Source organism: Mastomys coucha, unplaced genomic scaffold, assembly GCF_008632895.1.
Source record: "Mastomys coucha isolate ucsf_1 unplaced genomic scaffold, UCSF_Mcou_1 pScaffold1, whole genome shotgun sequence".
NCBI classification, from domain to species: domain Eukaryota; kingdom Metazoa; phylum Chordata; class Mammalia; order Rodentia; family Muridae; genus Mastomys; species Mastomys coucha.
The window spans coordinates 60,807,247-60,833,959 of NW_022196891.1; the positions used below are offsets into that span (position 1 = coordinate 60,807,247).

The following is a 26,713-nucleotide window of genomic DNA, read 5'->3' on the forward strand; positions in this document are numbered from 1 at the left end:
CGGTTCCTATGCTAACCTTTAGGTCAACTCTACCAAGCATTATTTGCTCGATCTGCTCAGGAGGTTGGGGTGGGGGCAGGGGTATCCCTTTCTCCTGCCCAGATCTTTGTGTAATTGCAGGAATTCTCTGATTTAGCTTGCAATGCAAATCCATCCCAAAAGTGCACTGGCTGCAGAGACTGAGGGGGTATTCATTATGCATTCCCTGCTGAAATACTGACCTGAAAATAATGATGGGGAAATCAACCTTGATCGCTGTGCTTTCCTTTAGTCTAATTTCTTCTGAACTTCAGACTGTAACCTTTTTTTTTTTTTTTTTGGATAGATAGCCCCAGGACATACTGGAGTCTAACCAGGAGAATGCTGGGACCTGGATTTTCACACCATGAAACTGGTAACAGTTTTGACTTCAATGTCTTGAAAAGTAGGTGATTTCAATTGCCCTGTTTCCTTTCAGGGGAAAATGCTTTCTTTGCACCTAAACAACCTTCCGGTGCCTTTGACTGACAAGCATATTGTTGTGATTATGACCGGACTTCTTGACTCCCGCAGGGATAGCATTTAAAACGGCCCGAGACTGGCACAAATCAAAATATTCATCAACTTAAACTATGTCACCTAAAATGGAAATGCCCAAATTGTAGTGTTTTATATCATGTCAGAAGCCCATGAACAAAGTGCAAACCACTTAACTGTTTCCCTGCCCAGAGAAAATTCGGTGTGTTCACATATGCAGTCGAAGGAGCAGAAATTTTTCCCCCAAATCATAACTACTATGTACTTACTTCCCTTTTATTATTTTTATTATCTTTATTATTATTATTATCATTATTATTATTATTTTATGAGGCAGGGTCATACTATGTAGTTCAGGCTAGCCTAGATAATAACCCTGCCTTACTCAGAGTAAGGGATTCTGAGCAAAATATGAGTGGCCATACCATAGAAACAGGATTCAGTCTGTTCTGAATATTTTTTGATGTGGGAGCATTTACATAAAATTTTATAGTCACAGAACAAAAGAAAGTCATAAACCAATGCCTTTACCAGGTAGGGACAGCAGGGAGGGAGGCTCTCTGCTACAGTTTTTTGGGCACTGTATTGGGTTTGGTAGAAGCTAATGATCTGCTCAATTAATATGTTTAAAATGTTTTACCTGATAATTGAAAGAAAAAAATCATAGGCCAAATATAGCTAAATAGCTACTGAAGGGAATAAAGAGCTGGGGCCATTTTGGTTTTCATCAGGCTGTGAAATCCTCAACATAGGTGTGTGTCTGTATTGTCCATCTGACAGGTTCTAGAATCAACTAGGAGACAAGCCTATGAGCTCGCCAGGGAGGAGCTGTCATGACTGCACCATCCTGTGGGCTAAGTTGATTCAGAAGGAGAAGATGATAGGAACATTAGCCTTTTTCTCCTTGCTCTCTGCTTCCTGGCTTTGGAATGAATGACCTGCTAGCTGTCTTAAGCTCCTGCAGCCACGACTTCACCATGACACATACAGCATTGTGCCCTCCCACTGGGAGCCAAAATTAACAAGATAACTTCCATCAGACAGTTTGCCCCCACAATGCTTAAAGTGGGGAAGATGCCAGGTACCTCTTTTCCTTTCTAGAGGTCACTGATTGCTTGACCTCACTAATTCAATGAGATTTTCCCTTCAGTCCTCATCCATTGATTCATCTGATAACTCAATGCTCTTATCGTATTTTAAATTTCAATTTGGTTGGACTCTCTTTGCCTTTGTGAGGAAGAGCTAAAGTCATGCACACAACTTGCTGACAGTCCATTGGACCAGACACGTCCATAAATCAGTAGAAATCAGGAAGTGCAGCTCCTGCGGGGAAGGTGTGCATTAACCCATTAACTGCCAAGCTTGTTTAGTAAAGTGGAATCACTTCTACCTAGGAAGTGGTGAGACAGACAGCCAAGAGGTTGTCTACCTCGTCTCTGCTTTCCAATGCTTTGTCTCTTCCTCCGGAGCAGTGGCTACTTCACAGACACTTTGGAATGTGAGATTTTGTCTTTTCAGACTAAGCTGATGCCCATTGGCCACACAGGCCCATTCAGAAGCCGGTCCCTTGGAGGTCAGATACCATAGCCTGAGATTTCAGGGTCAGTCAAGTCCAGAGGACCATGGTTTAGGTCCTTCCCAGAAAGAAGTGAACAGCAGTAAACAGGGACATATAGTCAACATTTGGGAGATGAGTGGAGACCAGACAAAGTATGGCTTTTAAAGACATTTCCTATCGCTAATGTTTTCTCTAACTGGAAGTCTGCCTGACTCCTGGCTCTCCCATCTCTTCCCCTACTGCCTGCATTTCAGTTCCCCAAGAAAGGGAAATAGAACTAAGCTGATTCCTATTGGTTACTTTCAAGGAAACCTATCCTTGCTATACCATGTAAGCAAGGAAGAAGGGGTTGACTCCTTTTAGCAGAGAAAGGGAGAGAGAAATTGCAGTGTAGCAGGCTAATATTTTGATGTATTAACCAATGTGTTTTCCCCATGATTTCCTGTTATCCTTTACTCCCCGTACCACCCTCCCCCCCCCAAAATCTGGGCAGTTAGACCATGAGTCATTCTGTGTCTCAAGGGAGTGTTGTCACAGCAGAGTCAGAGAACAAAAGAGACAAATTCTTGGCTTTGGAGTTTAAAAAGCTCAGCTTCAGGCTTCAGACAAAAAATGATTTGGAAGACTATTTGATCCATTTGAGCCAATTTTCTTTCCCCCTGCCCACGTAAGATAAAAATTCCCCTGGCTGGGATACAAGAGGCAATTTTAAGGCAAAGCCAGAGGGTTAGAAGCCATGTGGTCTCCAGGGAGCTCCAGGACTCTTTTACCCCTTCCTCTTCCTAAGCCTTGGAGCATGGGCTTTTAAAGTCAATTATTTCTTAGTGTATTTCTTAGTTGGGATCCAGAAGGTGGGAGGCTTTAGAGAGCCTTATAGCAGGTATTATGGCCAGAGACACTGCCTGGTATATACAGACTAAAAGGGCTGAGGTGACCTTGGAGACGTGAAGGACTTCAGCCTAAAATTCTTTATGGCCCTCAGATATAGAGGTGGCTGAAAGAGAGCAGAGCTGGAGGAATCCCACAGTTATGGCAGGTTCGGTAACAGTATTCCCAAGGATTGGGTAACAGGGACTGGTGGTTTCAGATACTAGCCTGGGCAAACAAATAACAATCAGGCTGGAGCTGGGGACAACACAAGTTCAGAACTGAGAGGGGTGGAATCGGGAGAATCCCAGGTTTGAGGAAAGCTTGTCATACCCAGCAAGATCCTGTCTCAAAACCAAGCAAGCAGCCACGAGAATTAAACCCCAGCAAATACAGAACATCACGCAATTCTGGCTAAGTAGCTTGAATTCCCTTGGAGCAGCCATTTCAGCTTGTGAGACCCGCATGTCTATCTGTTCCTACAGCTTGTGAGACCCACATGTCTATCTGTCGCATGTCTATCTGTACCGAGTTCTCCAGATACTCACGATGGAGTGACCTCGTGATTTAAAAGTTCCTTCAAGAGCAGGGTCTCAGAAATTTGACGTCTTGACAAGCCCTGGAGCCCTACAAGCTGCCTCAGAGTCAAAGCTTCTAGTCTGCCTCTTTACCTTTTCTATCAAGCACAGGGAGAGGTTTTCCCCCTTTTTCTTATCAAATTCCATCCAAAGAGGAACACAAATGGCTGTAATGTCCTTTCTAGAATTTCATTGCCAACTTCATATTACAGGAAGAATAAAAGTCTAACATCATGTAGAATATAGAGGAGTCTCTTTCCAAGCCATTGTCTGTTCTTCTAAGCCTATTAGTTTTACTGAAAATGATTTACTCTCCTAAAATGGCCTAAACACTACTTTCCCTTCTCTGTAAAAGTAGCCCACCACCAACTACCTGTCCTCTTGGGTGTCATACCACACATCTCCTGGGTTTCTTCATGTTGATAAATGTTGTATTTCTTGTTCATCTGTGTACCGCTAGCTTATTTCATAGATTAAAATTACAGAAGAGTAGCCCAGTATGCTGGCTCTTGCTTGTAATCCCAGTTACTGGAAGGTAGAGCCAGGCAGACCAAATTCATGGCTAGCCTGGTAGACAGAGCAAGTTTTAGGCCAGCCAGAGCCACATGGTGAGACTGTCTAAACATTCCCCTCACTCACCACTCTCCCAAAACCCCAAAGTCACTGAAGCTTTAGATGGAAAGTTTGGACTTCCCTACATTGTCCTCTGTTCTTTTCCTCCAAACTGATTTTAAGAATGAAAGCCCGTCACCTGGAAAGGGTCTGAGCCCAGAGAAGCCACTGTTTGCTCTCATTTGTTTAGGGACATGGCTTGGCCCTGCGCCTCAAGACATCAAGGCCCACAGAAACTAGTTTCAGCCACACTTTCATTATCTTCTGAAGCGGGAAGACCCAGAGTACCGTAGGGGCAAGAATCCAGTCAGCTTCCAGCTTCCACCGGAAGGCAGTCCAGAGCTCCCTTCAGGAGGAGCTTGCTTTGTCCACCTTACAGTCACTGAGTATCTCACCTCTTACCTTGGACAGACCTGCCTCCAACATAGGGTGGAGTTTAGTTGGCCACTTGATTCAGGGGCCTTCCTGTCTTCTCTGGGTAGCACAGAGGTAGAGCAGAGAAAGCTTAGTCTAAAAGGCTCAAAGACGTTGGCAGATCCCAGTGGCACTAAGGCCACATCTGAGTGGAGGAATTACACATGAAGTAAGCAAGCCAACATATGGAAAATGACTTCAGGTGTGTTCTTCAGCACCTCCCAACAGTAAAACCCAAGCCCAAACAACTAATCATAAATCTAGCAGGCTGTACTTCTCTATATAGATTTTCAAGTTTGTGACTGAATGGCTTTGTTTTTGCTTGGCTAAGTAAATAAGAGTTTTTACAATAAGCCTCTGATATAGCCTTAGAAAGCTGAATGAAACTAATGGCCACATGGACTGTACATATGGCATTATTACCCAATCTCTGAAGTAATAGCTCATGAAATAACTTTTCTAACTCCAATTATTCATTTCCTTCTTCTCCCCATAATGACAGTGCACCAGACCTAGAAGGGTCATTTCACCCCTTATATGATGAACCTCTGGCCTAGTGACGCATCCCTGAAGGCATTCTACAATCACTGACAAATGTTATCCCTGTCACATCTTATTGCTTAATTCTGCCTCTATTTTAGGCTCCTGGAGTCATTTGGCTTGGAGAAAACTCTCTGATGTTCGATCTTCCAACAAGCCCTGTGTTGACTCACCTTCGTTTCTCACGGTTCCATTTCTATCTTGTCCTGGCTTATGCAATTACTGCCCCTTGGTTTGACAACACCATCTACAACTGTAGTGAGCCCCTATACTCGTGTTATTTCCCTTCCAGGAAGGTATGATACCATCAACTTTTTATCATAACACTGTCCTTACTTCTTCCAGTAATTGATGAGAATTTGTACTGGCTACCGTAGTGGGTTGTCTAACTTTAAATACAGGACACCTACCCACCCCCACCTCTTTGTAGTCTTACTTTGGTAAGGAGACTTAAAGGAAACTTCCGATCTGACTCATTCTTTAACATGGATATTTTGTTTTATTTTAGTGCTAAAAGCGAAGTAAGATAACGTAGTAGTTCTTAGTCACAATGCCCAAACAACTGGATGGAATATCTAAAAATCACAAGAATTATCCATGTCCAATATTCTAGCCACTTACTTCACTTTCCTTAAAGATACTGTGCATCAGTGTATAAGATGTTAATCTTATTGTTAATTATTGTTAATAAGCTCAGGGAAGAGGGGCATTGATCATACACATGGGCATGAGTTACATGCAGTTGCTTGATCAACTGCAAAGATGACAATTTGCAATTCGAAGACAGCTGCTTGGGATTAGGATCTTGCAAAAATAGTCTAACATTACGGTGAAGGTAGCCTGGGGCCCAGCACACTCCACTTCATCTCTCCAGAGAATAGCACAAGTCAGGCCTGGGGTAGATCTATGCTGAGAGGAGGTATAATTACCCTGGACCAGAGTGGCCTCAGGTCACGTCTAGCAGACTGAGTTATATCTATCAGGGCTTTTTAAAATGCTCACTTGGCTCCTTAGAAATACAAAACCCCAAACATCATTTATAAAGGTCACTGGGAATGGCCTGGGTCAGAATAACTTGGGTCAGTTTTGTGCCAGTACTATGAAAGAGGAAGTGGCTGAACAGTCAGATAAGCTCCTGCGGAGTACAACATTGCTAACTCCAAACAAAGAATAAGAGTGCTTTAGAGCTGAGTTTCTAACTCTGCAAGTCAAATGCCAACCCAGCAATGAGGTCTGCTCTCGGAATCCCAATCAGAGATTTTTATCATGACTTGCAAATCAGCTGTACTCTTCTGAGAACAGATTTACCACCTGTAATCACTGTAATTCAGCAAAATTATGCAGAGGTCAAATTTTTGAGAGAAAAAAAAAGGTTATTTTCAATAGGAGAACCATTCTTAAAGGAACTCTGCTTCTCTGAAGTCCACAGAAACAGCTCAAGTTTAAAACAAACAAACAAACAAACAAACAAACAAAAGGTTGCAGAGTTTTTAAGGAGCTCTTTAAATTCAAATTCAAAACAGGATTATGCTCTTCAGTAAGTGCAGCTTACAACTATCTGGTAAACACTACCTTTTAACAGGGTCAAGCCAGATGATGATTAGTAACTTGGGCCCCGTCTCCTTCACAAAAGTGTACTTGTGACTTTATAGACTGAAGCTGATGAGGCGTAGTTTAAAGGACGTGTTCCAGGGCTATCCTGGGGAAGTCAGTGCATATGGTCCTCATATCAGGACCCTCCAGTTCTCACCCATTTGCTCTGGAGCCTCACACACATGGGTTACAGCTGCCTTTGCATAAAACTGTTGCAATATAATTCTGTCACTTATATCATCACCTGAGCATTCAGATACCACCCGAGGAAAGCTGGTGAGACAATGCTCTGTCAAAAGAATGGCTTCAGTGGAACTTTTATAGCACACATTTGAAAGCATCAACACACAGACACACGGACACACAGACACACGCACAGGGGTGTTGTTAGTAGATGGACGCAGTGAACTTTATGGGTTGAGATAGGCAGAAACTAACAGGAGTACAGAACTCTGCTAAGCGCAGTAGACAGTACAATTCTACTGTGATTCTCCAGGGTTCTGTGATTCCACACACTCATTATTTAACACATACTAAATGGTGTGAAACAATAAATGAAAGACCATACTGCAAATATATCAGACTTGTTTATTCTTTAGAAAAATAAGACCATATTGGGCAATGAAGTTTTGAATTTTATGTGTCTTGTTCATAAATAAAAACAACTCTATCGAAATAAATGTTTGTGTTTAGAGTCAGAAATGGGAAATTATACTTGTAGCTCAGGTCATAGAAAAATACAAAGCATCCTTACTATCAGAAGATGTCTTAGACAATAATTTAAAAATAGGATGTCCCTAACTTTTCTACAATGTCTTTGACTCCTTTAAAAACAGCTCCATTTTTATGAATGCAACATTTTTCATTTTTTGTAATTTCTGATCAATCGATCACAATTTAAGGTAACATTTGTATATTTGTGGCAAAACTAAAATATTTATACACTTTCCAATCAAGCACAATGTACCAGTCAAGTTTTCAGGAACAAGTGATTAACAAGCTATGAAAGTAATTAGAAAATGAGCACTTTAACACTTTCAATACTTTATGACAGCAGAATCAATACCTGACATATAAATATCCACGTTATAGAGCTTTAGAGAAGAAACACATCAATGCTGGATAATTAAAAAGACTTGACATTTTCACAGTCACTTTAGAAACACTTTCATTGTCTAAATCTTATCTGTCAGTTCATTGATTAAGGAGAACAGAATAAAGTAAAGGTAAAGTTACAGATGCACAGCTTATGGATGTGCATCAACTAACTAAAATTCAGGTGGAAATAAGAAACCATTTACCGGCAAATTAAAAGGAAAATAATGTTGGCTTAGGTTGTCTAGCTCCTTATATAAGCTGGGATTTCCAAGTTATGTCTACTCACTCTACTAGCGTCCGGATAGGTAATTTAACCTGTTTTTCTCTTCTCCTCTCGGTATATAGGAATTTTTATCTTTTTAATGACTGCATAGAAGGCCACACAGTCTCAATGTTCTCTCACAAGTTAAATTTGGCCAAGGGCTGAGAAGCCATGTAGTTTTTCTCCTCCCACTGTGCTTGGTTTGTAGTGCTGAAGGTCAAGCCCAGGGCCCCAAGCACTCCCATCCTGGGAGTCAGTTATTCTAACTCAGTAACAAGGAGCGAAGGAACCGAGGGGTCAACACTCCCTAGATATGAAGTGGTCACAACTTGTGACTTTGGAATGATCTGACATGCTAACATACTAACACTAAGCAGTGATTCAAACACAAACAAGTTTAAAGTTTTATCAGAGACAGGCTATAATTTACTGCAGAGATACGTTAACTGAAAAAGCACTGGCCACTCATGTGGCCACAGCAGCTGAAAAGTTCTTGGCTCCTGGATCTGGGCAGTCTAGTCTATGGGGAGTGCTACTACATTTGCCCAGCTTGTCTGTCTCTGGGGAAGGAGCTTGCTTTTGAGGCTCTTTGTTCTCTCCAGCCAGTTCTGAAGACACACTCTCCCCACGAGGCTGGCACAGTCTCTCTACAGGAACCATTTGTTTGGCTGCCTCTGCCTCCTGCTGCTGAAGCAACTGCTCAACCTCCACCTCAAGTTCCAAAGCCTCCTCGTCAGCCTGCACATCCAGCTGCTGCATCAGCTCCTCCAGCTTCTTGGCCTTTCGGAGCTCATTCTGCTGGATGATGGTACAGAGGTGTTCTGTGAGCTGCTCTTTTGTCTCGGTTTTGCGCTGTAAATCCAGCTTGGCTGTAATGTACTCAGCTTCAGCTCTGTCAAAACGCTTCCTGTAAGGACACGGGCATCAGCTTATCCATTCTCAGTTATGGAGCTTCCTCAGGGCCAGAAACAAACTCAAATGTGAAATGAAATGCAATCAACCTATGGAACTGATACATAACAACAGCTGACAATATCTACGGAAAGCTAGGCTAGAAAGCTACTATCACAACATGCTAATTTGAATTTACTGCCAGTTTCTGTTGTACTTGAGTGACAGCAGACCAAGAGAGTTCCTTTGATGGCAGGTTAGCTCTAGGGAGAAAAGGAAAGCAGGGGGCTCAGCTTTGTGGCACTTGCTAGGCAATATTGTATAAATACTGCCACTCTGGCTAATTTCAAGTTACCTGTGTGACACCACCGAAAACCCAGAACCTGCTCTCAGGAGCTAGAACGAGACAGCTAGCACAAGCGACTCAAAATACAAGGTTGGTTAAATTCATACGAGTCAAACTAAGAGGTAAGGAAAACAGGAAATTCACGTCTCTTAATTAATGGTCTGGGAGAGAAATATTTAATAAGGAGTGGACACAAATGATACCAAGTAGGGCAAGAAGTAAATATAAAACTAGAAACTGCAAGGCCAGAATCGGTCTAGGCAGGGCTCCTCAAAGTCCAAACTGATAATTTGGGCCACAAAACTCTTTCGTATGAGGAACTGTCCATTGGTTGTAGAATACTGAACAGCATCACTGTATATCTATTAGTACCACCATATATTAAGCTATGACATCAAAAAATTCGCTCTAGACATCGCCAACACAACAAGTACTCCTACTTGAACTCCACTTTATGTATCTGCACAAGTATAAGCTCTGTGGATGGGTAATGCCAGTTTCTTGTGAAGTGAGATAACTCTAGGGAGAAGCCACCCTGAAATCTCCCCTAACCCCTTGCATTAGATTGCTATAAACAGTAAAGTTGTCATGTCTTCACTTTCTACATAATGTTACTTTACTTTAGAAAAAAAATGTTTCTTCTTCTGAAAGAAAGGAAATTCCAATTTATCAACTAGTTCAACTTAATTACCACTAATATTTATGAAGGCCTTGCTAATTTATCAGTTTGATTGATGTCTTTAACTTCACTAATTTTAACATGCAGCTTTAAGTATAATTTACAGAAAATAAGAAAGAACTAAATTTCCTGACATACGAGACTCTATCTTGAAAGGACACACTGAAATTTATAAAGGCTTTGACTGGAGAGGACTGAAGGGTCCACCCTGTTCTCAGTTGTCCATCCTGTCTATGTTTTTGGTCTTTAGATGCACAGTTACCTAGTCAGATTAGCTAAGGGAGAGAAAAATACTTTTCAGCAGGATACAAGCAGCAGTGTTACAGGCAAGTCACCAGGCTCCCAGGCTGTCCTCAATGCTAAGAAGCCACACTATTTCTACCTGAGCTCTCCTTCATACTCATGGGCCAAAATGGCTATAAGCTACGGCTCTCCATCAGATTCATTCCACTCAATCTCTCCTTATTCAGAACGAGGGCACGGAAAGGCCTTGTTCACCTCAGTTTAAATGGAGTACTTAATGTTGTTGGTCTGTGAATGAAATGGCCTGGAATGGATATAGATCTTGGGTATACCAACACGGTCAACATTTGGAGCTAAGTACTTGATTTTCTGCAGAAGGGGTCAGAGAAAAGGAGTTATGCAAAGATCAAGAGTGAGTAGAGTAACTGTAGTTCCTGAAGCCAGCCTTAGGTCTATGTGTAAAACAATGACAGCCACAGAGTCGCAGAGCTATATGGCCTGAGATTCAGCAGTGTAAATGATTCAATCCTCCCCAGTGGCCCCAAATAAAAAACAACATTGCCATTTAGTGACATTATCTAAAACTATGGTTATAGGAAATTTAAGGGTCTGATATTTATAGCTTTAAATTTTACAGAGTGCTCATTTATTATATGTCTTCTATTTTACTGTCACCTAATAAACCTAAGAAGGAATATATAGCTTTTCAGTAACTTCTCATGCTAAAAGAACTTTACTGGGTATCTAGGTTCTTTATTTCTACACTTGGTAACATAACCTGCTTATGAATGTTTTCACATCAAGTATAGAGCTCTGACATTATAGATATATGAATAACTAACCCTTTCCCCCACATTCTCCTTTCTCCAAGTCTATTCCTACCCCTAACTCTTCAGCTCTGCCTCCCCAGTCAGTAAAGATTTACAGCCTGGGTTCATGAATACTGAATTGAAATTAACATTTACAATCAGGTCCCTAGGTTACCACTCATCGGGGTTCACCCCAGATAAATCACTTAAAATTCTGTATTTTGTTTATTTATTTAAAGTCTCTTTGGTCTAAAACAAATACATATATTCTCCTACAGAGTGACTGTTGTTTAAAATAGTGGTTAGTTTCACAAACGACATGATTAGCCTAAGAGTCGTGTCACTTATACTGAAGCTGTGTAGAAAGAGCACTCTGGAAGAGAATAAGAAGATCATTATACACTAGACAGTAAGGCACACTGAACTGGAAATGTAATTACAGAACTGTTTTGTTATTTTAAGGGGACACAGTGATTTAATGTTATTTAAAGGTTTTAGAAACTGTCTCTTGGTCTTGGTATCTTTGAAGTTAAAAAAAAATATATTCAATTTTAACCCTTTCTATACCACTGGGTTTTACTGATCCTCTTTTAGTTTATAGGTCTCTTTTCTCTTTTCTGAAAAGTTCAACTGTCTGTATGGATTAACATATGATTTTTATCCTTTCTTAGAATTTCTTAAGAACAGAGGAATCTTGATTAATAAAACAGGATCTAAGAGCTCTCTCCCTCTATCCTGAAACCCTTTGCTATTCCATCACCACAGGAAGTTTTCACTCTCATCTATGATAAAAAGTCAAATATCAAGACAACAAGAATGATGTGATAACTGAATAACTTATCATCTGTTAGTTCCCTGGTGCCTAGTTCAAAGTATTGTCTCAAGAATGTGTAACACTGTCATCTTAACATTCTTAGTTTTTTCTGAATAAAACTGAACAGTTTTTAAATTTGTTGCATATGTTGGAAATAGAGAAAATTGACAGAGAAAGGCATTTTGATGCTGCTAGACAAATTCAAATATGATTGTAAGCTAAAATGCAGCTTCCTCAAAGTAATAATTTTAAATCTGTGGAACTTTAGAAGATAACTTCTAGGAGAACAGAGGTGATTGAGGGCTTTAAGAGGAGGTATTCTGAGTTCTAGTGGATCCCAATTACAATCACATGGAACCTTTGATAAGAGAGAGCACCCAGGAAATGTGGAGATGGGTGGAAACATGTGACTACTGTGATTAGATGACTATGAAGACACAGGACAGAAGCTGTGGCCACAAGTTCAGGAATAGGGATTGTCATCAGAGGCTGGAAAAGGCAAGAAATGGACCCACAGGCTGTCTCAGAAATCATGCCCTGCTTACACATTTATTCTGAGTTTCCAGGTGTTTTAAGGCAGACAGCTTCTGGTAATTTGTTAGCAGTCCTAGGAAACTGAAGCAATGCAGAGGCACAGCCCGGAGTCTAAGTAGCAAAACTGATCATGGAAGTGAAGTGTCAGTGTGCACAGTAGTCCACTGAAGGGTCGGTGTGCACAATAGTCCACTGAAGTGTCAGTGTGCACAATAGTCCACTCAGATGGATTGCTTCAATCTCATGATAAAAAGGAAATGCGATTTCCACATGCAACTAATCATTTCAATAGGAAGCACTTACAAGTATTTATAATTCCTCAATAATCACAAATACAAATATAGAAGATTCTGTATTAATCTTATGAATGAACCAGACACAATCCTACTTCTTAGGACTATCTACGGCTTCTCAGATTTACCTCCAGAGCTTAGCTTTGAAAAGGAGCCTCAGACATCAGCATTCACTCATACAGTTATGTTAGTAACAGAATCATGCAAATGATATGTTTAAATTATTAAACACATGAAATAAAAATATATGATGTGAAGCACTGTGTAAGAACTCTCTGCAGTTTCAATAAAAATTGGTGGTTTTACCTTCTCTATGGACATTTCCTACCTAATATCCAATGCAAAAAAGACATCTTTCTGTAAACTGTTCAGAAGAGAAATAAAACACAGCATCCTCCCTCCCTCCCCCGCTCTTTCCCTCTCTCTCTCTCTCTCTCTCTCTCTCTCTCTCTCTCTCTCTCTCTCTCTCTCTCTCTCTCTCTCTCTCGGCTTTTCCTGCTGACCCAGGACTATGATGAGAGGCTAGAGCAGTGTGAAAATGACCCCTGGCAGCTCAGTCACAGAGAATAAGATGTGCTCAAAGTTAAGGATGAGTTTACTTGTAATGAAATTCTAGTCACCTCCTGAACAGTAACGGAAATTGGGAACTTCTGGTTATCAGCTCCTGATGGCATTAATTTAGGCTGTCCACTAATAAAGGCAACACATAGTGTCTTATAGCATATAAGCAAACAACAATTACCCAAGTCACAAGGACAACCACGGGCCCCTTTTAAACACTAAACAGTGAATTAAACCTATCACCAAGCATTTCCGCTTTATTAAACTGTTATACAAACATTCTGAGGCTGTGGTTTCCCCGAGACTAACGAAGCATTCTGATTGATTTCTAGTGTTACAGGGAAGATACAAAGCTGAGTCACTAGCACAGCCTTCCCTTGCGAAGAAAAGACAAACTCAATGATTAAAGCGATGTCACAGGGACTGAGAACCCTGAAATTGGCCCAGTTTTTTGCCCTTTTATCTGTTTGCAAAGCCCATGTAATTCTTTACATGTGTTTATTCATTTTAAAAATATTCCACAATGTTTTTTTCCTTTATAAAATATGCCAACAGTTGAAAGCCAAGGAAGCACATGATAGCAGACCCATTTTGTACAAAGTATAACCAAACAAGGAAAAAACAAACTTCACAGTTCTTAGAGGACATTAAAGAAAATATGCACAGTAGTTTTCCTTTGTACTCATAGACAGAATCCCACTTTGTACCCCAGGTTGGCCTTGAACTTGCATTGATCCTCCTGCCTCAGCCTCTTGAATGCTAGGAATACACACATGTACCACCATTCCTAGCTTATATTCAAAAGCTTTTTCAAAATAAGTACATCTTTTTCTTTGATAAAAAATAAAGTTAGAGCCTGGCGGTGGTGGCGCACACCTTTAATCCCAGCACTCAGGAGGCAGAGGCAGGCGGATTTCTGAGTTCAAGGCCAGCCTGGTCTACAGAGTGAGTTCCAGGACAGCCAGGGATACACAGAGAAAACCTGTCTTGAAAAACCAAATAAATAAATAAATAAATAAATAAATAAATAAAGTAAGTAAGTAAGTAAGTAAGTAAGTAAGTCAGAATTTGGCTCCAATTCCATGAAGGCAATATCAAAGAGTCAAAATTTTAATAGGAAGAATAGAGACTAGGTGTTAGACTCATACAGTTCTGCAGGAAGTTAATTGGGTATATAATTGGATAGATCCTGAAATACTTAGGGTCTCCAATGTTAATGAGCTGAAGCTTGATCAGGAAACACTAAAATGCAGATGAGTAATTAGGTGTGTTGTAACAGGAATTCCAACAAGGTTAAGCTATAGGACAGGTAGCCACTTGGGTAGCACATTACTGATGGCATTCTTTTGAGACTTTCCTGATAATATCCATAAAGCCCACCAGCATAGTTAGCAATGGATGACCTAAGCCCCACAGCTGAGACCTCTTATCCTACTCACCGTGCATAAGAATACTCTAGGCTGGCCTGGTCAATTCTGTTCCTGAGGATTCCAATGTCAGCTGACACCATGTCGTCTAAGGCCTGCAACTCCTTCTGGATCCTCTTTAGTTTTATGGTCTCTGCTTGGGTCCTCTTAGATCTGGAAATCCAGGAATGTGAATTGGGGAAAATACTTTAAGATCACATTTACATACATGATATAAACAAAAAAGGATGGTATTTGTGTATATAATTATAATTCATGACATTCTCTTCAAAAATTAGAAAAAAAATCAGAATTAAGACAAAATAAATGCTCTGTACTCCTTGTTTTATTAAACTTCCTATTGGTATATATTATTTTCATGAACAAAGGTCAAACTAAGATCTTTCTATAGTTCCCTGACGAACAGTTCATTTGTGACTTACATCCTGTCTCTAAGAAGTCCTGAAAGGACATGTCACTATTCCTTCACCTGGAAGTATCCAACACAGCTTTTCAAAGCCCAGTACTCCATTCTCCTTCCTAAGCCCACTTCACCTTTCACCCTCACTGGACAAGATGACACAGTCTAACTACAGAACATCTCCTTGTCTAAAAACATCCATGCTTTCAATTTCTTCAGGCTCATCTTGTTTCCTTGGAAGACTGTATACAGGCCCTTAACATTAACCATGGACTCAGATACTCTTTACTGTTGAAAAGCAAACCTGATTCAATCATTTATCTGACCCCTCACCATACCCAAGTGTTCACTCACACTCATGCACACACACACACACACACACACACACACACACACACACACTAAAAATACAGTAATAAACAGAGAAGCGAACCTTTAATCACTAATCTGCTCATTTCAAAATTTCACACACGTTCTCAAGGGAGTAGAACTGTCTCCCCCCAGTGACAGCATCACAATGCAGCTTATACTCGTGACTTTCCCTGCATTAGGCACAGATCTGCCCTTTTTGCCCACACTCACTAACCAGCACGTCTTCCTTCAAGTACTTCATTATCCATTATTATATATGGATATATAATCCTGTTGCATTTCCCTACATGGCTATCTATGTTATTTTGTCTTAAATCAACAGCAGAGAAGTATGGACTCTATACATTCTTTGTAAGATAGGAGCCAAGGTTGGCTTTGCACTCACAATTTTCTGTCTCTACCTTCCAGGTGCCAGGAATCACTACAGCAAGTTCAATACACCTAAGTTCATTCATAAAACCCCCAGTAAACAGTCTCTACTCTTAGTAAAGACTAAGAGAATTACTTAAAAAGCATAATCACTTGTAGGAAAAAAGATGGTATTAATTCATATTTTGTTCTTTTCTTGAAATATAAGCCAACCTGTGAGTTGTATCTTTATTATGCTTCATGAGAAGTTGTTCTAGAAGGGGAAAAAAATCTTTACCAAATGTATCTCTGAGTTATCTACACATCTCCCTCTCACCTTTTCTGCCCTGACATCAACTCAAGCCTCAAGCAACACCAGTTTGGGAATTCCCTGTTGGGAATGCTGGCGTAGCAGGCAGGTTCCACCACTCCTACCTAGAGGACTTTAAAAGCAAACACATCATTGAATATTTGCTCGAACTCAGTTCAATTGCTACTTAACTGACACACCTTAAGGTCACAGGAGAAGAGGAAGTAACACGCAAAGTGCGGGAAGGGCAGCAGAGGCTGGGGAATGCTGCAGTTGGGGCCAGTGTGACATAGTACATGAGAAGAGATAAAATCAAACCTCGCATAGGGTACATGACAGCTGCTGGGAGTCACCAATGAAACACAGTAAATTATTTAAGAAACACAAGAAAGGTTTCCAACAGTGCAGGCCACCCCATTCTGCACTTGATCCTCTACATGCCTGATGCTAACACATCCAAATTAAAGCCTGCATTTGCGGCTCACTCATGCATGCCAATACCTACTTCCGCTGCCCTGTGACTGGGTGGCTAACACTGATGCCAGCGGTTCACTTGCAGCTGACACCACAAGTGATTCATTACTTAAAAAAAAGTTTCAGTTTCTTTTGACGCATCCTTTATCTTAAAAGTAAGAGCTGCAATGAAAGTCCCAGTTTATTGGGAGAATAAATGTGAACTCTACAGAGATACCCGTGAGTCCCAAGCCCCCGATCTGGATGCCTCACCTTTCCGCAATGGCTTGAGCCAAAAGGGCTTTCTTACGTTTATTTTTCTCTTCCATTAGTCGCTGTTCTTGTTGGAGAACTTCCCAACGGGATTTCTCTTGCCTGAAAAAAAAAAAAACGGCACAAAAGTAAGTTTATGAAAAAGACTGTTACCCAACCCCACACCTTACCAGTCTGTCTCCTACGCATAAAATTTAATCAGGCAGATTACATATATTTTCTTTCAAAAACTCTCTTAAAAGAAACCCATCTGCAGTTCATTATTCTATTCTAATATGAACAAAGAACACGGTCTGAAGTAAAGAGGCTCCCATAAATTGGACCTTTGAAATCTATATATGTGTATAATCTAGGAACCCACAAACTAGAAGCCCAAGTACTGTAACATTCTTTTGGGAGTACAAAGAAATGTGTGCATGGATAACAACATATGTAAAGTAGAAGTCAGAGTATTTTGGTAAGATGTCATGTTTTGCCTTCTAGAATTGTCTTTATGAAAAGTCTAGATTCCCTCAATATCTTAACATAACAGCCAGTTTGTTTCTTATATTTTCTTTCATTCTGCTCATTATTCTCCAAATTAAAAAAAAGTTAAAACAGGTTTTTAATTGAAACAGAATTATATCAGTTTGCCCTTGCCTTTCTTCCCTCCAGCCCCTCCAATGACCCCACTTCAAGTTGCTAGCCTTCATTGTTACATACATATGTGTGAATGTACACTACAAATATGAGTCCCTTTCTCCAGCTCTTAGTTTTAGATGAGCAGTTGCCTGAGCTAAAGGCAAGTGGAATACACTAAAACAGAAAGTCAAAGAACTTAAAACATGCACTGATCTCCTAATGTGTCTGGTTCTGAGAACGGTACACACACATTTCAATGGCATAAAGCTATCAACTGGAAGAGGTCACAGCTCTTCCTTCCTCCTGCTGGTCTGTCCAGCTTATCCAGTGTCCTTCTCTTCCAATCCTCCCCTTTCTTTCTCTTCCTCTAGCCTCCACCAGGGTCAGCACCAGCCTCTTCTCACAGTTCCCACTCCACAGGCACTTCAGGATCACTTCACCTGGTTCCCTCTCCCAAACTATATAGACACCCATCATTTCTCTAATCGATACTTTGACCAGGACATTTTCTCCTTAGGGCTCTGGTCATATGCTACACCAGGACGCAGGCTCCCCTTTATCCTCACTCTCTTCTACTTCACTATTATTCATTAGCATTTGCCTCTCTCAGAAAATTGAGATGTCATCACAGAACACTGCAGGATATAGCTCTCCTTTACCAAGCTTAGCATTTCAGGATTCTTACTTCTTAAAATCAATGCTTCCTCAAATTACTGTCTCCTATGGATGTCCCAAAGCATCTAAAATCCAATGATTTTTCCTACTGACATCTCATCACAGTCACGAATTCAAGTCTTCTCATCACAATCACAAATTCAAGTCTTCCTGAGATACACTGAGATTCTGTTTTTAAAACAAAAACCAAGCAAACAAACAATTCATGTGACTTTTATGTCTCTTATTCAAACGAATTCTGTCTTAAGACTCTGGTAGAGAGAACTCTTGGGACACAAAAGCTGGGACAGTAGAGATGAGGAATATTGTCTGATATTGGGAAAAACATAAGACACTTTGAAAAAAATTCAGAAAAAGAAAAACAAAAACAAATGTCACCTTTTCTTTCCATTACTAAGAATTCGTAAGTTAGAAGATGGAAATTTTTATATGGGTAGAGCTAAACTACACAGGTTCTAATACAAAGATATCTCAACTGTTACTTACTGGCTGTGTATGTTACCTTCAGGGAGATAGTTCCCAGCTCCTCTGCATATGTATATGTGCATGCGCGTTTGTGCGTATACATGTTAAACTTGAGAATGCTCTTGCTATACTTCTCAGCTCAGCCCGGTACTCACTATGTAGGTCACTGTGGTCTCTAGACTTGACAGCTTCTTTCTTAGCCCAAGTGCTAGCCTTACTGGAATGTGGCACATGTCTAAGGTTAAGAAAACAGTATCTTTTCTAAATCCTAAATAACTCCTCTATAAGGTAAAAACAATAAGCATGTATGACAGAACAAAATATTTAGCTCCTAATATATTTAGGTGGTAGATTCTTGGAAAAAAATTAACAAACTATATTTTTCCCAAGTCCCTGGGGGAAAAACATGAAAAGTCTCATAGACTTACTAACAATTCCATTTTCTTTTTCTCCACTTTGCAATCTGGCTTTGGAGTTCGAACCTCGGCACTTGTGTGACCATGGTAGGAATTCTCAGGTCCTGGTTCTTGTGGCTGACTCTCAACACCACGTAGCTTTCCATCGCCAGTGGAAGAGGTGAGTGGGAGGGGGTTGGGGACCGAAGGGGAAGAAGGGCAAGGCTTTTGACTGTTAGCTCTCTGCTTGGGTGCAGAGAGCAGCTGCTCTGGAAGCAATGAGGCCGATCCATCTTGAAGGCCAAGCTTTTGGCTCTGCTCTAGAAGGGCTTTTTCTCGCTGAAGCTGCTGTCGAGTTTTTTTCACAGGGAGACGGCGCTGAGGTTCAAATGGATCTATATAAAAGAGAGCAAATGAAGTGTCCTTGCTGAACAACAAATAATGATCATTTCTCTAAAAACATAAAGTAGTGGCATTAAATTATTGTAATTCTAAGGGCCCCTTCCTCCCATCCATCTTGAAATTCCCAGAAAAGTCAGCCATTTTCCTGCGTGCAACTGTTCTTATGTCATACTATTAATATTTAACAAAATCCAGCCTAGTTCTCAGTTCATCTTTATCGGAAATTGATTTCATTGACTCAAGTCCAAGGACACAGGCAAAGTTTTCATTTTGGCTTGAGGTCTATAAAAAAACTGACTAACTTTGATGTAACTAACCTGCCAACTGAGCTGTTTCTGTTCTACAGAAACAACAGTGGCTGGCTCTCACATGTGATACCCTTCCCTGCTCTACAGAAACAAGACTGGCTGGCTCTCACGTGTAACACCCTTCCCTTGGCTCAACGCTACTTCCAGCAATGCTGCTTATTTCCATATTGCTTTAGCTTACAGAGATCGTTCACCAAACACCGGTCAAGTTCTAATCAATGCATTTAAGCTAATTTTAACAGCAGCCGGGGAAGATAAGACAATTACAGGGATGTTGTTCTTTTAAACCCAAATGATGCTCCTTTGGGGACTATTTATACCAAGATTAAACTCTTAGGGCAAATAATTAGGGGATTTCATTTTTACACTACACAGTATAAACTTATGAGTCCTTACTAGTGAGCAACTCAAACAGGACTTTTAAGGCTGGGCGTGTCACACAGTGGTGCAGCATTTGCCTAGCAAGGCCGTGAGCTCAATCCTCAGCACAACAAGAAAACAAAAGCCAACCAACCAAAGACTTTTCAAGTGTGGTGCTTAAATTCTACACACTGGCTGGCCACTGAAGTACAAGTTTCTTAATTTAAACTTTGCAAAGTAAAGCTGAAACTCTGAATCACTAGCTTTGCTTCAGACTTGTTTGTGGGACTCAGGCCCTGTCATTCCAGTTGTAAACTATCTGCTGTACTTCACCCATGGAGACAAGGAAAGAGTGAGATATGCATGGAAAATGGGTTTTAAATGATATCATGGCCGGTGTTGGTTAATCTGAATCATCAACTTGATGAGATTGGGAATTACCTAGGGGACAGACCTGTGGGCATGCATGAGGGGGATTACTGATTAGGTTTACTAAGGTGGAAAACCCCACCCACTGTGAGTGACACCGTTCCCTGGGAGAAAGTGAGTTGGACACAGGCATTCACTGCTCTCTGCTTTCAGAATGGAGATGTGCCACCACAGTCACCCCAAGCTTCTGCCTCTAGGACTTCTCCACCATGATGACCAGTACTCTCCAACTGGGAGCCAATATCATCCTTTTCCCTTAACGGTGTTCTCAGGGTATTCTATCACAGCCACGAGAAAAACAGCTAAGACATGGACATGGACGCTCTCGGAAAACACAGAGTGTTCTCCTCTACAATCAAGATGACTGCTGGCTGTTGTTCTTATTAACAACACTAAAAATGTCACTGAGGCTGACTTGGGTTCCAACTGAAAACATTAACTGAATAATTAGTAGTTCCTTTGTAATTCAATTATGTCTATTTTACTTTATATTTTTTACAGAGCATAGATATATAAGGCTTAGAATGATATATTTGTCACTAGCAATCAATATTCAAATCAGGACATGTGAAAACAGAACACACTGCTTAAGCACTATATGTTCTGGAAACTTAGGGCCAACCGAGGAGCGTAAATCTAGTACAAAGAGAACTAGCCATAGTAACTTCTACTTAGCTGCTGTCATTAAAGCAACTTAGGTCAATACAGCCAGACACTGATTTTCACAATTAAAAACAGGCACTTAAAAATTATTTCTATTTTTATTTATTTACTTACTTCTTCATTTATTTTGTGGTGTTGGACTGAACCCAGACCTTGCACATGCCAGGCAAGTGCTCAACCACGTAGCTCTGGCTCCAGCTCCTAAATAGCAGTTTTATATGAATTGCACATGGTTTTAAAGACAGGGAACTGTAACAGTCATCAAAACCTAGATTATGCTACAGTGGAAAGCGACTCTTAATTTGCAGTGGCACGTTCCAGCTAAAAGCCAGGCTGACGATACAGCTCAGAGGGGAAGAAACATTATGACATTCTGGGTCCAATCTTCAGAACCAGAAAGCAAAAGATATCAGAGGCCAACAAGCAGATGTTAATTTTATGTATATGAGTGTTCTGCTTGTATGTCATGACCTCAAGAGGCTAGAAGGAAACATCAGATCCCAAGAAACTGTAGTTTACTTAAGGGTGTGAGCTGGGAACTGAACCCACATCCTCTGGAAGATCAGTGAGAGCTCGTAACTGTTAAGTCTTCTCTTCAGTTGCCGGGGAATTTTGTGTGTGTGTGTGTGTGTGTGTGTGTGTGTGTGTGTGTGTGTGTGCATGTGCGTGCGTGCGTGTGTGTGTGCGTGCATGTATGCATGTGTGTGTGCATGTGCGTGCGTGCATGCGTGTGTGTGTGCGTAGTTTAGTCAAGAGACTACGTGTGTGTGTGTGTGTGTGTGTGTGTGTGTGTGTGTGTGTGTAGTTTAGTCAAGAGACTACGTGTGTGAGATCTACTGTGTATCTTGTATTTACAGCCTCTCTCACCCCATCTCCAGTATCATTTGAATCATGTGTTGACCATTTTCTTATTGGGCTAAAAATATTTCTAAAAAGTGTTAATTTCACCAAAAGTATACTGCACAAGCAAGTAGTTCTTCCTTAGTGTCATTTATTTCCAGTGCTGAGTCACATCCCTCAGAGTGACAAACTGAGACAGTTTCCCTATCTTCTTCCCCTGGGAGACAATAAGGTTGGTTTTAGATTTACCTCTGTGAACCTGGCTGTTACATCTCCTATGTTCTAAATTTTGCCTTGGATATTACCCACAAACTATTGGGTGATAAAGTATAACAACAGGTGTTAAAATGCCTTCCAAAACACATTTTGCTCAGCAATGTGTAAGAATCCACTTTAATACACGGTATTGTTTTGTTTAATGTTTTAGCTCAGGCAAACAATAGAGCACAAGGTGGTACCTCCTCACTGTGCTTCTGATTTCTAATGCTCTACATTGATGGTTAGCATCTATTCATATTCCTCTCCTTTGAAACATCTATTATTTCTTTTCTATTCACACATTACTACAAGAGAATGATAATTAAGGAGAGAATATTTCAATACCAGAAATGGTCATGCATCTAGAGGAGAAAAATCTAACAAAATTTGTATGATGGAAAAATTCCAAAATGTGTAACATTCATTACAGATGGTCTAAATAAATGGAAGCATATGCAGCCTTCCTGGTAGAGTTAGTTACATGATGATATTAAGTATCTACAAAATGACCTAAAGATTCAATGCAATTCTAATCAAATTCCTATCCCCTGAAATTTAGTAAAATTGTTTAAAAATTATTGCATAAAATGTTAAGAATAGCAAGGGAATTACTAAATAAGACAAAGAGATGAACGAGACTCCTAATGTCAAGATAAAAGCAGTGGGTGACATAAATGAGCAGGTATAGGCACTTGTCTCCAAGCCTGAAGATCTGAGTTCTGATCTCTAGGGCTCACATGGCAGAAGGAATGAACTGACTCCTACAAGACAGCCTCTGACTGTCACGCCCATGCTATGGCCAAGAGGCCCATACAATAAATAAATGAATCCTAAAAAATAACAAAGGGCACATAGAAATAAATATATCTTAAAACTGACAGCATGGTTGCACTGCATTCTTCCAGTTTTTACATATGAAATCAGCCACAGATCACGTGTGTACATATATATACATCATACACATTTGTGTATAGGTATGGCATATATTTGTATATATGTATGCCATACATTCTTCCAACCTGAACAACTGAAAATAATTCAGTTTAAGATGTCAATGACTGCAGTTGACATACCCCCTCTCCCTGTAACGCCATTTCAGTTACATACAAACGTTTCCAGTTCCTAAAATTATATGACTTACTTTTATTAAAGTTATTTGCTAGTGAAAGCATTTAATTGCTAATGTTCTATTTCCAATCTTCTCTTCTTCCTGCCAAAATAACTGCCATGTGACAACATCAAAAGATAATATGGAATGACCGTGTATCAGCTTCACCTGGCAACCCATGTCACACATAACTCTAGACTGAAAAATAAACCTTCATTATTTTTAACAATTGGCTATGTTTTCAAGGTTTTTTTTTATTGCTCCAATTAAAACCGTTTTAGCCTAATATCTTAATTACTGGAGCTTCTGTATGTATTTATCCCTCACACTACCCCCATGACACCCTTGCCTCCCTACCAATCACAATTCTTTAACTCCTTTGATATTCTTCAGCTAGTCTTAAAATACACCTGCTTTATCTAATTTTGTTCATATATAAACTCTACCATTATCTACTCAGCCACAACTTGCTCCTTTTGCAAATACTCATGTAAATTCATTATTAATGTGGCTAATGATTAATAAAGTCCCACCAACTAACACATACTTTATATCCTCTTACCTGCTAGCAAATGATTGATTTGTTTCTAACTTTTGACTATCATAAACAAGGTAGCTAAGAACATTTTTGACCGCACATGCATTTATGCATTTGAGTGTCTCAAAAGCACCTCAAAAGCACCGTGAACTTATTTTGGCTGGCAACCGATCCCATCTTCCTAGATTATTTAACTGCATTCTTAATAGCTGCGAGGACTCGATTTCTGCAGCTTTAAAAATGGGAAACCCAAGGTAGAAGGTATTTTTGTGCTGATCACTGTTCCACTACAGCTACATAAAAACACGGAGATACTTCTGTTCTCACAGATGTCACAGATGAGTGATTTTATACCCACAGCTAGCACTTCATGACCAAGTGACAGGCCTTAAAGTTTAGGTTCTCATCACCTTCTAACCAAATCCATATTAAAGAATCGGTTAAAATATAATTTTTAGAAAACAAACATAATGGAGTCCTACATTAAACCTTTGCCCTGGCAAGCTAAAGGCAACATTTAACCTCCATGTACTATCCCCAGTGTCCATTAAATCCTCAGCATGAACTTGCTCTATGGCTACCACTTGGCCAGTATCTGCTACCACATTATTTTAGTCTGTCTCATTAATCTACAAGGTCTCTAAAGGCAAAGATGCCCTGCTCATCTTTCCATCTCTAATACAGATGTTATGTTTCTTAACAGGTTAGCATTCCCCTTGACAAGGACGGAAGATGCCTCTGGACCAGACAACACACCTAATTTCAAAAGCAAGATACTGAAAACTTGGGAGTCAGATCAGATCTTGGTGCCTATACTTTGTACATTTAGGTATGTGAATGGAGAGTCATCCACAGAACAAAGGAACCTGAAAACATCTGGCTGGACTGAATCAGTTGGGACACATCTGACATGATAATTTCAAGACAGTATTAAAAGATCTCTGGACCAGCCCAATTTTCCCTAAATGTATATAAGGCATATTGACTCTTATATACATTAGTAATTTACTTCCTTTTGCACCTGTCAGCCCTAGATAATTCACTTATCTAGGCTAAAAATTCCAAAAGACCCGAGCCACATCCAAATTTCTCACAAACTATAGACATGGAAGAAGTTATTTAATTTTATCCTTAAACAAAGTACTTTAAAGAAAAATGTTGCCCAGAGTGGAAGAAAGTTCTCACAGAAGTGATGGGCACTACCAAGACTACCACAGACATCTTTGTGAAATTGCAATCACAGGCCAAGAGTGTTTTAACATCGCTTCCTACCAAGTACCGGAAAATTTAATGAATTAGTAACAGCGTTATAGCAAGCCCATGTAGTGATCTTTAATTATTCCATAAAGCTCTGGGGGAGGTACCAGATTTCGCTTGTCCCTGAAGGCAGAAAAGACAGACAAGGTGAGTGCACTGTGCATGTACACACGCATACACAAACGCAGTTCCAAAATAACCTCTCGAAAAAAAATTATTTTGGTTTGCTGACTCCCAAGAACTGAAAAGAAATGCAAAATCACCTGGTAGCCAGAAGTAAACGCGATACAGATGTATCATAAATAACGTTTCTTTTGCATCTATTCACTCTCATGACACCTTTCCCAATAACTGGTTTTATAAGCTCACAATTATGATGCTGCATACGCAGTACTAGCCTTCATTCACCATTGATTTGGGCTATAGTCCTCCCTTAGGAGCCATTCAGGTGGTGGCTTCGCTTTCCCTCCCTAGCCTCATTCCTTTTCTTACAGGTAAATATCAAATCATCAGAAAACGGATGCTAAAAGAGAAACCCTCTGGGCCCGCCCCTCTGGCCTCTGCAGCTAAGACACCTACCTGGGGAACCTCCCCATCCCTGCCCCCCCCTACTTGCAGCTCCAGCCCCACATCCCCTCAGCCACTAAGAAGGCTTCTTGTCCTTCAGACTCGAGACACCACATCCGCGCGCAAATACACCTTACCTTTGTTCTGCTTTAGTCTCCTCAGCTCTTCCTCAGAGAAGCCCGCCCAACCCTGAGCCATCCGCCTAGCCCTGGGCACCCAAAGAGTGCCCAAATCTCGGCGCGCAGATTGCCAACACAGCTCCACAGGCACATCCGGGTTCCTTCAGTGGACGCGGCGAACAGCCAATCAGCGCGCCGAACTGTGGCGCTAGGACCCCTCTGCATTCCGGGGCCTGCTGCCTCTGGGGCTGCCCCTACCGATGCCTGAAGAGCCGTCTCGGTGAAGCGCATAGCCACGGCCTTCGCCTCCACTCACAGGCCTCTGCTACAAGTTCCAGTTCTTCTTGCTCTATAACTTTGGGGAAAATGGGGCTTATGGGAATGTGAGGAAGGGTTGAGGAAAACAGGCAGGGAGGCAGTGACAGAGGAGGCCTAGAGGGGTCGGGTTCTGTTTAACTAGCTGGGCGGAGCCTGTGTTGCCTGGAAGGTGGGCTGTACCGGAGTATCCTTGGCTTGCAGGTTGTAAGTCTTGGAGAAACGTAGACTAGGGCTGAAATATAATCAATGGCCAGTTCACTTCTAGACAATAACATCTAGCAGATTTAGATTTCTTGTTTCTTTGGTGAATGAGTCTAATCTTTATGCCAAGATATTTTGCTGGTCTCCAATTCACAAGCCTCCTGCCAAGCGCTCCTCCACACACCACACTCAAGTCCTAAGTGATGAATTTTTCTTTTGCCTAAAGCTATCTTCTTGAGCTTCCATTTCCCCGTTTTAAGTAGAGTTTAGAAAATTAAAAGATGCAAAGCTTGTCAATGTATGCGTAGGTCAGCGTTTTTTTAAACGGACTAAGTATTTCCTTTTTCATTATTTTTACTAAAAACAACCAAAAGCATTTCATTGGCTACATTGAACTT

At 40.6% G+C, this 26,713-nt stretch overlaps 1 protein-coding gene, 1 long non-coding RNA gene and 1 pseudogene across 3 annotated transcripts; 2 read left to right on the forward strand and 1 right to left on the reverse strand.

Annotated features, from left to right (window-relative positions):
• The first annotated feature begins 354 nt into the window (after window positions 1-354).
• LOC116102595 lies at window positions 355-8,796 on the forward strand. The gene is made up of 3 exons (XR_004123237.1): window positions 355-424; window positions 5,187-5,381; window positions 8,641-8,796. It is a non-coding gene; the product is annotated as an uncharacterized LOC116102595 (long non-coding RNA).
• Window positions 7,247-25,966, reverse strand: Gorab (golgin, RAB6 interacting). Of its 2 annotated transcripts, none has more exons than XM_031387414.1 (5): window positions 25,815-25,966; window positions 18,985-19,342; window positions 16,792-16,893; window positions 14,648-14,788; window positions 7,247-8,945 (listed from the first exon to the last, which is right to left on the reverse strand). In XM_031387414.1, the coding sequence occupies exons 1-5, from the start codon at window positions 25,873-25,875 to the stop codon at window positions 8,504-8,506; spliced, it is 1,104 nt and encodes a 367-aa protein (XP_031243274.1). In that variant the 5' UTR covers window positions 25,876-25,966; the 3' UTR covers window positions 7,247-8,503. The 2 variants fall into 2 exon arrangements, with proteins under 2 accessions (XP_031243274.1, XP_031243279.1); XM_031387419.1 differs by having other exon boundaries at window positions 18,981-19,342; window positions 25,815-25,939.
• On the forward strand, window positions 24,543-24,661 carry LOC116072340 (annotated as a pseudogene).
• Window positions 25,967-26,713: the final 747 nt, after the last annotated feature.